This window comes from Leptinotarsa decemlineata, unplaced genomic scaffold (assembly GCF_025532065.1).
Source record: "Leptinotarsa decemlineata unplaced genomic scaffold, Ldec_3_MD MMD2_tig00001621_RagTag_RagTag, whole genome shotgun sequence".
Taxonomy (NCBI): Eukaryota; Metazoa; Arthropoda; class Insecta; order Coleoptera; family Chrysomelidae; genus Leptinotarsa; species Leptinotarsa decemlineata.
The window spans coordinates 4443818-4456522 of NW_027412566.1; the positions used below are offsets into that span (position 1 = coordinate 4443818).

At 31.3% G+C, this 12705-nt stretch overlaps 3 protein-coding genes across 3 annotated transcripts; 2 read left to right on the forward strand and 1 right to left on the reverse strand.

Annotated features, from left to right (window-relative positions):
• Positions 1–307: 307 nt before the first annotated feature.
• On the reverse strand, positions 308–5316 carry senju (UDP-galactose transporter senju). Its single transcript, XM_023170763.2, has 4 exons — positions 5105–5316; positions 4180–4297; positions 3925–4111; positions 308–3858 (listed from the first exon to the last, which is right to left on the reverse strand). The coding sequence occupies exons 1-4, from the start codon at positions 5190–5192 to the stop codon at positions 3211–3213; spliced, it is 1041 nt and encodes a 346-aa protein (XP_023026531.1). The 5' UTR covers positions 5193–5316; the 3' UTR covers positions 308–3210.
• Positions 5317–6729: 1413 nt separating this feature from the next.
• Positions 6730–7453, forward strand: LOC141482623 (uncharacterized). Its single transcript, XM_074176211.1, has one exon. It carries the CDS (start codon positions 6847–6849, stop codon positions 7369–7371), a length of 525 nt encoding a protein of 174 aa, XP_074032312.1. The 5' UTR covers positions 6730–6846; the 3' UTR covers positions 7372–7453.
• Positions 7454–8862: 1409 nt separating this feature from the next.
• Positions 8863–12298, forward strand: mRpL28 (mitochondrial ribosomal protein L28). Its single transcript, XM_023170765.2, has 6 exons — positions 8863–9019; positions 9080–9255; positions 9489–9747; positions 10086–10232; positions 11582–11775; positions 11939–12298. The coding sequence occupies exons 1-6, from the start codon at positions 9008–9010 to the stop codon at positions 12003–12005; spliced, it is 855 nt and encodes a 284-aa protein (XP_023026533.2). The 5' UTR covers positions 8863–9007; the 3' UTR covers positions 12006–12298.
• Positions 12299–12705: the final 407 nt, after the last annotated feature.

The window sequence follows — 12705 nt, forward strand, 5'->3', positions numbered from 1 at the left end:
AACCGTAATAAACTTTGTGAATTACCTACTTACTTGTAGTGTCGGCCAATTGAGGTTATATAAATTTAAATGAAGTAGTTTGATATGACAGTTTATATACAGAGATATGGCTCAGAGATATGTTTTGTGTTCACAATAATTGTATCCTATCACTTGTCAACTTAGGTCACTGTTCCTTTTTTTCACCAACACTAATCTTCTGGGATTCCCTGAACCAATCAGTGATGTCATTTGACAGCGTTTACAATTAATTGGTGGATTCATTTGAAGAAAGAGTCATGGGAATTCCTTTTAAAATATAAAAAACTTGACAATTTTGGATTTTTATTTTTTCAACTAATGTTTCGTTATAGAAAATATTACAAAATACTGTGAAAATTGAAAAGGTCCTGTAAATGTCATTTTTCTAATTAAATGTAAAAAATATTGGAAATATGTAAGCTTACATGAAATATATGCAGAATTTGATGTAAATTATAAAGTAAGTTCATGTTTGACGCAATCGCCGTAGTTCCTTGAGAATCAACCTGTATGTTTCAGTTCCTAACTTGTTGCCTACATCTATGCTTCACAACTCATTTTCATTAACAGGAAATTGAAGTAAAGGTGTTAGTAAGTTTAAGGAACTTTCCAAACTTTAAAAAATAAAATGTAACTTGTATTTATTTCGGTATTATATTCTATATTTAAAGTTTCCAATATACCTACTCATTGTTTTATACAAATTTGTTAGTTATACTAATGGCATGTATCGATCACTGTAACTGTACGGCAAGTTAGTAATTGTCCAAAAATCCACTGGTCCATACCACTCGTTGATTATTAGGAAATATTCCTGATTTACTTGCCTTCTTTATCACAATTTTTAGAAATATTTCAATGAATGACTTCAACAACACGGGGGGTGATCACATCGTCTTTCTCCCATAAAGCTATTCAATAGAGAATTAAAAATTTATGAGAGAATTGTTCAAAACTCGTATATAAATCTATTAGAAAATCATCAAAACAATCATTGTGTCAATATTATACAGAAAATAAATATAGAACCTAAGATACCAGGTGATGATTTGATATTAACCTAACTGTATAATCTATTTAAAGGAATTAAATTTATATTTTCTGAAAAAAAAAACATGAATGTATGTTTAGTCTTTAAGGATGTAAGCATGCATCCTACACTGCATTGAATGTGTTCGTGATTCATATAAATAACATCATTTATTGATATTTTAAGGATTGTAGAATACGAAGTCCATGTCATAGTTAAAACCTAAATTATGTTTTTCTGTCGAAGCGTTGGTCATATATAATATATTCACTCATTGGACTAGTTTTTCATACAGGAAAGTAATACTGTTTAACAGTTTTCTAAACATTTTCCTCGTATGATGCACCTTTCCTACAGATTATCACATATTCTTTGGCATGATCATTCAGTTTCCAACCACCATACTTTTCTATTGAATTAACCAACAATAATTAGTCATAAATCAACTGTTTTGGGTGGATGAACCAAATTTTGCCAATAAATTAATTTGTATAGGGGTTGGTCTTTGAAATCGAATAAGTTTGAGGTTTATAACATAATACTTTCATACAATATATGATGGAATTGGCCGATACTAACGTATTCAAAAAACACTTTATTGTGAGATTTTCACTCGATAGTTTTACAAACACGCAACACGTGTCGGGTGAGTAAAGACACGCCCAAAGAAGCCATTGTAAGGCGAAACACGTGTTGCATTTTTGTAAAACTGTTTAGCGAAAATCTCACAATAATGTTATTTGAATATGTTACCTTCATATAAACCTTTGAAGGTGTCTGGATCAAAAAGCCTCAATGAATGTATGTGTTGTAAAATTTTCAATTTCCCATGTACTTAGTTCATTAAAAAAATAGCCATTTTGATACTTTCTTTCGCACAGAAATCATTTTGGCAAATGCGACGGCATAAAAAAATATTTTGAAGGATACATCGATTGATGAGTTTCATTAAAAAAATGTTATCAGATACATTGATGGATGTAGCCGTTACTACGTGGTAGGAAATCATAATGAAGAAAAGAGAAATGAAACTTTCTATGTTTTTTACCACTTTAATTTGTAACTAACAGTTTCATCCTATACGGATATTTTCAAGCTTATAAAATACAATTGTATGAGTTTGAAAATGTCCTTATAGAACGAAACTGCAGTAAGTTACAAATAAAAGTGGTTAAAACATAGTTTCATTTTTCTTTTCTTCTTATTAGATACTTTGACAGCTTTAAATTTATACTAAATACATCAATAAAAAATTAAACTGGAACCTGTGGCATAGAATAAATTCAAAAACAAGCACTTTTCCCAATCACCAGAACTTTAATTCTCTTTCCGACGCGGAAAGAGGCTACATAGACTAGATGTAACCTCTTCAGGAGGCTACATCTATGATGTCAGATTGAAATTTGCGACAGCATTTTTTCGTGAAAGTATTTGTCACTGTTCATAGTTATTATGCCACACTTTGCTAATTCCAGACTTTTGCAACAATTTCAGACAATTATCATTCATTCTATGGCCGTTCTCGAAGCGACACTGGATTTTTCTGGTCTTTGAATGTTTTTAGGGATACTTAATATTTGTTGAAGTGAACAAGAGATTTTGAAGGCTCCTTTAACATTCAATTTTTTGAAAATACCATCTAATGCATTAAGTTGTTGTTGTAAGTTGGTTTATAAGGAAGGACGATAATCTTCGAATCTGTCTTTTTGAAAAGTCGAAGACTTACGAAGATATTGTAGATAAGTTAATTAGGAAACGTAAATTTAGGAAGAATCTTGGTAAATATTCGACTTTATTGCCCTTTTATATAAACTGAGGATGCACTAACGGATTCTACCTGAAAACAATGTGTATCGAAAAGCAAAAGTATAACCTGTTATATATAAATAAAGATCAGTTTTTAGAGTTAGGAGTTAGTTTTCTTCATCACCTGAAAACGCCAACTTGGGTAGTGAATCACGCATCACATTTCTGGTGGTTGGGAAGAGTACTTGTTTTGGATTCATAATAACTAGTTCAGAAATTTGTGCCGTCTTCTTTGTAACTCTTCCTATTCTCACACAGATGTTTCCACACTAAAAACCTTTGGAAATAACTATGTTCAATGACTAGATCTCTTGAAAGCTCTGAAAGTCACTTTGGTGACTACTAAAAATTCATCACACATCCTCTATCAACTCTTCCTCTTCTGTACATTTGCCTACTGTCTTGGGTGAATTTTGAACAGGGTTTTGCGAATACATATAAATAGCAAACATAACAGTTCCTATGGCTAATACTGTGTTCAAGTGTATAGGAATGCTAAAAAATAAGTAGCTCAGGATCGCGGTCAGGACTAGTTCCAGAGCACTGGCAAAGGTTTTCAAGATAGAATTCAAAGTTTTCAGAAAGAAACTTGTCACAATCCCTATCGCGGCATTGTTCAATATGACAACTAATACTTTGTAGTGGAATACTTTGACGACGTTTTTATAAACGAAGGCTTCTCTTATTTTGCCAGTGAAACCCAAGACGAGAACATTACAAACAATAGAGTCCAAGTACATAAATACATTCTGTACAAAAATATTCACATCTGCACCTTGCCTCTTCAAGAGGTATTCATTATAAACTCCAGCCAGGCAGGAACAGACTATTTGAATCAAAATAAATGAGGCATCTATCCCCAATGTTATCGAAGACGATTTGTGATGTTCTTCAGGTTTTGCTGGGTCTTGCGAGAAGTTTATTTGCTTCAACATACAGCCGAACGTTAATATCAACAAAGAAACCCATTGTTTCTTGCTCAAAGTTTTCCTGAAAATTATCTACAAAAAAAAATAACTTTTAGACTTTGCTAACTACTTTGATTAAGGCATTTGGATATATCTTACCTGGAACAAAATTCCTGTTATAACCACACGAAATTGTAACAGAAGATAATAAGTTGTCGGGTCAAATGAAGACAGATTTACAAAAGCCAAATTGTTGTAGAAACAATATAACAGTGCAGGAACAAAATAAAGTAAAAGTACGTTTTTATTTTTAACTATTTCTATCACCAATTGCTTTGTAGAATGCCTGCAATGAAATAATAGAAATATAAAAAAATTATCACATAATTTTTCTCAATTTGAGTGAATACATACTCTTTACAGTAGAGGAAAGATGAAAGAGCCAACTTCAAAATTTCTGTGAACAAAACTACAGTGACAATGTTGTAGTCATACTGATTATCTGATTTCTGTGAGGATGTTACCAAAATTCCTGTAACAAAAATAATTCGGCATCACAAAAAATAAATAAAATTTAAATGAAAAACCATTCAAAATAATTTAAGAGGCAGTCAAATTAAAACCAACTTTGTCAAGTTGCTTTCTAATCTCTTATGTAAATATTTCTCGACAAAGTATGTTTCAAATTCAATTACATAGTAATTTCAATAGTTTTTTACTGTTTAAAAATACGTCTTAGATTTTTGGGAAAGAAAATTTTTGGCTTTCTACTACTCCATCTTGATACATAAAAAGGATGATGGAGGGAATCATCCAAAGAAAGAAAGGAAGTAATCAATTTGAAAATAAGTAACTCTATACATGGATGTGTAGATCATGCAAAGAAGTAACTTTCAGACCCAAACTGAAAGAGAGTCCTCCGTCTTAGATATATTTGGTGGTAAATGGTTAGAGTTTGCTAGTTACATTAATGCAGGGTGTTTTTGATTGTATGAGTAACTTTTTTGCATGTAAAAGTAATGTTTGTTATTGAAAAGAAATTTGATGCATTCATAAATAGAGCAGGTATAGTAAGGAACCACACTGACTTGAAGAAAGACTTGCATAGTTCATTCATTCATTATAAGGTAATTTTTTCATTATTCCTACAGATCTTTTCTGAATGATGAAAATATTAGAAAATATAGAAATAGGCATGGACTCTCCTACATGAAAATAGGTATATTGGCTTGACATGATGAAAATCTAGAAACCACTATTTGAACGTTTATGCGAAATTAACTTAATAGCTATAATCGTATTTAGCATTCGCCCATTTTTCTACCCTCAAAATTCTCACCTTGGTTTACAAAAAGGAGTATGTACAGAACAAATATAATAAAGCTCAATTTTGATGGAAATAATTCTTTCCATGAAGAGGACGTCATGTTCAACACGACGAATTACTTTTGCTCATCTGAAATGAAAACCGGAATTTATTCCATAAAGACATTCTAATGAATTTAATTGCATGTAGTCGGTGTTAATTGACTTGTCAAAACACCCCTCCCTAATAACACGTCACTGCAAATAACGTAACATGCAGTGTTGCCAGATTGATTTTTCTGAATTTTTCAGACTGATGAAAACCTGGATTTCTTTAAATCCAAAAATATTCAACCATGCTTACTCAAATTAAACTATCTTATCAGAATTAAGCTAGATGGTACGAATGCAATTGGTTTTTATAAAGACTGTTTATGAAAATGATATTTAAGATCATCAATCCCAGCGACGGCAATACTACAGTATTCCATTTATAGTTACGGAATATTGTGTGCAAGATGCATAGAAATAGAAATCCTGGTGTTTTTTACCAATTCGCTTTTGTTTTGTCAAAAACTCTCGACACGAGAAATTATATTGACCCAACTTTGTATACATGTTGATAGATGTCACGCGTATTTTGTTCAAATCTTCAATTTGTTGACCCTTATATTGAAAAAACCCATTCCCAAATGTAAACAAAATTGAAAATTGCGGTGCCAACTTGACATTTCAAAGTAGTGTCACTTGAGATGTACTCAGAATCTCTTTGATGAATTAATGCAATTTGAAGGAATCGCATATTTGGCAATAAGATCTTCTCGAATTTCGTTCCCAACCCTTCCAAATTAATGCAATTTGAAGGAATCGAATGCTTTGCAATAAGCTCATCTTCTCGAACCTCTTTCCCAACCCCTTCTTTCTCTTCTTTCAGAATGTATGGCCATCTAGCCGCTACCGCATTGTAAAATCAAATATGTTCAGATGATTTTTGAGAAGAGTCCTTCCCTCTACATTCCAATATATTATCCTGCAAGGGGTCTTTTTCATAAAGTGACAGCTTCTCAGTTTTCTGCAACTTCTTTTGTAGACCAGTTGGACTTCCCACGTGTAGCTGTGAGAAATTGTCCGATTCTATGGATAGCGCCGACTTATATGTCCTTGAACGCTTCGCCTTGCAAATGGTAGATTTGATAGAATTTTCAGGTGATAAATGATTCCGCCCGAACTATCATCTAACTCTCTAACTCTAACTCTCTTCTCTGAATCTTCCTTAGTTTTAACTATCTTCTACCTGTAATAAATCAAAATCAATAATAACATGCATCCACGCCATGTACAGAAAGCAATATGGTCACAAGTTATGAAAAACCTAGTTGTTGTTATCTTAACCTGTGCAATATGATACAAGGCCACAGAATATCGAAACTGATATTATGTGGCCAGTGTCACTGTATTCTATAGAACACGTGGTTCCGGTATACTGTGCCAGTGTTTAGTGTCTACTCCTCCGGCGAAGTGTCTACTCCTCCGACTCAGATCCACTTCAGTGTGGGTTCCATCTGTATTAGCCTAGTAGCACATGATTCTGGAACTCCCGGCTGGATAGCCCTAGCAGCTGAAGCCATTAATGGGGAAATAAGAAGAAGTATTAAGGTGGAGGTTATGTATATATTTGTTTTGTTTTCTCAGAGCAATAAAATTGCAGATATTTTTTCCTAGCACCTAATTTAAGTTCTAACATTGAATTTTAAAAAACATGTAAAAGAGCAAAATATGGAACAAGTCCTGAATGTTTTCAGTTCTCAATTAGAAATCAAAGATGGAGAGAAAAAACGTAGAATAGAAGATCTTTCCCAGGAAGGTTTCACACCTGAATTCGAAGGAATACCAAATGAAAATGGAAATGAAAACTTGAGGCGCTCTGGGCGTAAGAGAATTCGGCCTGCAGAAGTAGAAAAAAAGCAAATTATTTCAAAGCCCAAGAGATTACATGAGGATAGCAGTTATGAAGAAATAAAAAAATATTATCTTGATAAAAAAGTGAAACGACTTCCCCCGTCTTTGGAGACAATATTTGAAGAACCCAAGACCGGAGGAATTATTATGAGCGCAAGAAAATTCAAAAGATGCATAAACTTTGGCAGTATGAATTATTTGCCGACAAATAAATCTAAAGTGAAAAAACGTTCCTTGAAGGCTAAGAAGGTTACCCCTAGACCGAAGAATAAATTGACAATGGATTTACTTCTGAAGAAGTTATCATGCTTGGAAGAAAATGAACTGGAACATCAACAATGAAGTCATTATTTATAGATATGAACAATATGTAATGGATAATATATCATTTTATTTCTTATAAAAATATATTTGTTCAAAAGTTTATCATGTGATCATTTGATATTGATGATTTAGCTCTAGTTTACTGCAAAAAAGGTATTTCGGACAAAAATTTTGTTTTGGAAAAAGTATTTACTGTTCTGAAATGGTCTCAATAGTAGAGAACAGTTGAAAAAAATTACTTCTAATATATATTCAATTTTTTAGTAATACTGTTGAAGTTATGGTTTTAGCGAAGCATGTTTAGAATTTAAAAAATGTAATTTTTTTTTAATTATCATCATGGACAGTGTTATTAATTTTCATTAAGTAAGGGATCAGTCTATTCGTAATAGTATTATTATAAGTATATACAGATTATCTTAGATTCTTGTTCTACCCAGTTAATTTAAATTATATTCCAATCTTCAAAAAAACGGATTTCTTTGGAAACTTAAAAAAATGCCAAAGAAAAAACAGTTTCCAATTTTCTGTTTTGTCACATGGACCTGACAGAAAATAAATACACCTCTAGAAATTCTTCTTTGTGGTTTCAAAGTTTGTTTAGTTTTGTCGTTTAAATGTGAAACTTGATTCAAATTCTAAAGGTAAGAAAGTTGATATATCAGTAATCGGACAAATGAGTTACTTTTCATTCTTTTTTTGATACATTTTTATTCAGTTGATTACTCCTGGACCAATAATTCACTTACAAACAATTCCAAAATATCATACTTTTCTATACTAAATAATGATGCCAACACTTTCATAACTATTCAAAAGATTAAACGTGATACAAATTTCGTGATTTCAAAACAATACCTATAAGACTCGGGAAGAAAGTAGTACAATTAATCAAATCGAAATAAACATTTTTCTAGTAAGCTTCTGAAACTAATTTTTAGTGTTGTTAATGTCAAATGATTGTGTTGAATAAAACGAGTGTTCAGATTTTCATACATTTATAATTCACAAATAAGTTTTATGTACAATGTTATCAACACAAGTCAAAGTGGAAATGATTCTAATATGGTGAGAATGTGTCATATAGGTATAGTACCGTGGGAAGAATATTGAAAACATCCAAAGAAATTGGCTCTGTGGATAATCATTTGATGAAACCACATATAATTCATAAAAATATAATGAAGAACAGCTCAATGTTTGTTATTTAGGCGTTGTTGTAAACGAAGAAACTTTTATTGGGAGTAACAGTGGAAATACAAGGGTCGGCGTTTAAAGAACATCGAACTAAAAAGTTAAAAATATTTTTTTTAAATAATCTTTAAACAATAACGAACCATATTTTTTCTATATCTAGCGCCCAGGCTTTTTTCACAATATTACTAGTATTTTTTGATCGTTATTGTTTTAAGTTTATTATAAAAGAATTATTTTTATCTTTTTAGTTCGATATTCTTTAAAAGCATGTTTTTTAGTTTTTTTAAACTATATTTATTTCAAACGACCTTCGTTATCAATTAGCGGATAGCTCTTGTTCCGTTTGCTGAGGCCAATGATTGTAAAATAAGAAGAAAAAATTTATTAGGTTAGAAGAGAGTAATTAATGAATATTGGAAAATTATTTAAAATTTATTAGCTACTTGTATTTCCTCTAATGGCATTCAAGGTATAATATTTGTGAAGAACATGTGAAAAACAACATGACAGTTCTTTATTTTCTTTTTAGTCAGTAAAAACACTTGGAAACTATATCAAGCCAACAATTTTGGATAAGGGTATAGGTGCCCAACTTCCTGAGGCATACAAAAAGTTTTATAAAGAATGGAAATTGACCGAACCAACTGCTGTACATTATATTCCAGAATCTGGAAAATGGAAACGAGATGATGTAACTGGTGAAGTGTGAGATATTTGAAAAATACTTAGTGGGTTTTATGCACCAGTCGCAAATAGCAAGCTTTATGTTGGAGGATTCACGTTGATCAAATTTGTTTTACCATAAATTTACAACACTTGCTTGAATGTTTCCATTAAAAAATCAATGATCCAAATTCTTGAGACAATTTCACGTTTCAGAAATTTCACTTTTAATAAACAATTGTTTTGTCACTCTTTTATATTAATCTGTTTTCCAGAACGCCAATACAAAATATTCCAATACCAACATTTCTTCCCAAAGAAGCAAATGATCACATTTGGGGTGGAGAAGAAGTTGTCCAAGGTTTTGAAGTTCGAAAGGAACGCCGTAGAAGAGTTCCTCATTTTTGGGTTCCTATATTGAGGCGAACAGTTGTCTATAGTGAAGTGCTGAATAAATACATGTCTGTTATTGTTACCGATAGGGCCATCAATCTAATAAATGCACATTATGGATTCGATCACTATCTCTTGAAAGTGAGTTGGTTTACATAGTTACTGTACATCATTAAAAAACATGTAGAGGTGTGAATTTTCTTCAGTTTTTCAATGTGGAATAATTAGTACTACATATATAATTATTTATTCATGGAACTGGACAAAAAATTCATCAGTATCAATCAAGGTAGATCATTTTGACTATTGTCTCATTGCCTTCGATAATATCTTCAACAGTTTTAACTGAAATGTCAAGTTCAAAAACCTGCAGACCATGACTAATGAATCCAAAAATAGCAAATAATCTGTCAGGCACCTGCTGTGAAAGCCTACATACCATGAAAATTGTAATTACCAAAATTAGACTTCTTTTACAGACTCCTGCTTGTGATTTAAAATCTTTATTACCACTAGTCCTCAAGAGGAAAATTTTACAAGAATTAGATAAAGGTTGCCCCGCATACGCTGATAGACCAGAAAAACAGGAACAAATTCTCAAACGGTACCAAGGATATTTAGCAGCAGTAAGTATGAATTCCTTATCATCAGAGAAAACTTCTTGTCTCAAATATTAGAGTGGATTTATGCTCTCAGTTTTACCCTTATGGTAACATCGGTAAGGAAAAGTAACGCAAGGTAATAACTTTCTTAACTCTATCCTACCAGAAAGCAGCATATTATTATCTTTGTAAGATGAAGGGAATTCAAAATAAAGCGATACTTCCTCTGGTGTCGATGTCAACTACAGACAATTACATTGTTTATCTATAGTTCGTTCAGTATTGTCTGAGAGTAAAAGAATTTCAAGAATGCAAACATGTCCCTACATCAAAGAAACCAATATAGTCGTCTCAAGCAAATAGCACTGCAATTCACCCACACAATCATTGAGTTACGTCTATACTCTATATCCCGCTAACGAGCCATTAAAATAGAGATATGCGATAAAGAACGCGAAAACACCGACAAAGAATGCGAAAATACCGCTAAAAGAACCGCTCGATATTTTTTTTGATATTACATTTAAGATAATATGAATAGGCGTCGGACTGGGGGTATTATTATAAAATTTCCATTGATATATTCTGTATGATGAGAAGATAATTAAAATATGGTGAAAACTAATTTTATTTAAATATTTTATTTTGGGAAGGATAATTTATATTTGAAATAGTTTTTTTTAATTAGAATTGTTCTACAGATCTATAAAATAATCAGAATATTAAATTTACAAATAAATACAAATGTAGAAAGGGCAAAAAGTTACTGCATTTGATAAATTAGCTTTTTAGAAAAAAAATTCAAATTTGTAATTAACTTGAATTTAAAAAATTTTGCATATCAAAAGAAATATGTATCATCTGGTGACATTTTAAAGACTATCCATTTTCTTTATGAAACCTTTTTAAATCAAAACATTATAATTTGTAGTTATGATTCGTCTTTTGATGTAAATAAATTTGATATTACTATTATCATTGACACTGATAATATCAAATTGATCGTCGGTATGATAATGAAGATAAATAAAATATTCGAAACGTCACCAGATAAGTATACAAATAGGGTAGATTTCCGCGATTAGGAATTTGAACATCTGATTACGAGTTGAACCGCGTTCAAAATTTTGCGTTGTTCGACGTTTCAGCTTCGACTTTGACATTTTCAGAAAGTAGAAAAGTGTGGCCAACTTACGATAAAAGCTTGTGATTTCTAATAATAAAGAAACGTTTGATAAAGAATTGAAATACCCTTCGAATGAATTATCACAAGACACCCCCTTAACATTTGAAAAAAATTGGTAGTGCCTTCTCGGCGACGAACGATGCAATATTTCATAAACCTGACTGCTTACTTTAACTATTTATTCCAGTATACTCGCGAAGAAATTGAATGGTATGGTTACTCATTTGATGAGGCTTGTAAAATATGGAAGGATAAAATGGAGGCTGAGAACCAAAAGAAAATTGTTCCCTTGAAACATGTATTCCGATCTCAACTGATTGAGTCATTGAAAGCAGCCTCTTCAAGCGATTCTTTGAGTAATCCAGATCGAATTGAAGCTGGGTGAGTATGATTGTTTTACAGTATCATATCAAAAATATATAAAGTTTTTGAATAATCCTCCAACCATATTTTTTATTGGGACTGGTTGAAAAACAAATAACATTTTCAAGGCATTGATTTTCAAATTAATTTTGATATCTTTCAAAATGTATTTTCATTTCAGAGATACCGGAAGTTCTGCATCTTGGCTGGAAAAAATCAATCCCTTTGGAAAGAAACGCGAGACTTGAAAATTTTCAACATCCAAGTTTTAGTTATTGTTTCTGTTGAAATCCAATAAAAAATCTAAAATTACAAATATTACAACAGTTCACTCATTATATAGTTGGGAGACAGGTGAAGAGATAATGTGACATTTTGCCTGAATATATATCGACCTCAGATATTTTGGCAATAAAGAGTTTTGCAGAGTATGCAATTTGTAGAACATAAATACTTAATTCTATCTGGATATACCAATTTATATTTATCTTTGCATATAGAATAATCATCGATGTCATTTTAATAAATTATCTGAACCATGTTTTTTATTGAATTAGAATACAATTCAAATTTATACTAGATACAAAAAGTTGTGTAAATGTGGTTGATGAAGTTTCTTGATGAATATATTAGAGGTGCCAACTTTCATTACCTAAAATAGAGTAAACAGAATTTGAAATTATAGAAGAAAATGAAATCTATGGAAAAACCATTCTTCCATAAATTTTAAATTTCCACAACTCCTTTTTAGCTAGATAGAATATATCAAAAGGATACATAACACAATATGAAAAAAAATTAAACCATGTAAACTAATTGCAGTCGAACCCAAATAAAGAACAAGTAACGGTTTATAAGTTATAAAAATATTACTTCACTTATAATGGAATTATATGAAAAAAAAGAATTTTGTTAATTTAATTGTTTTTTCCCAAAAAAAGATTCAAT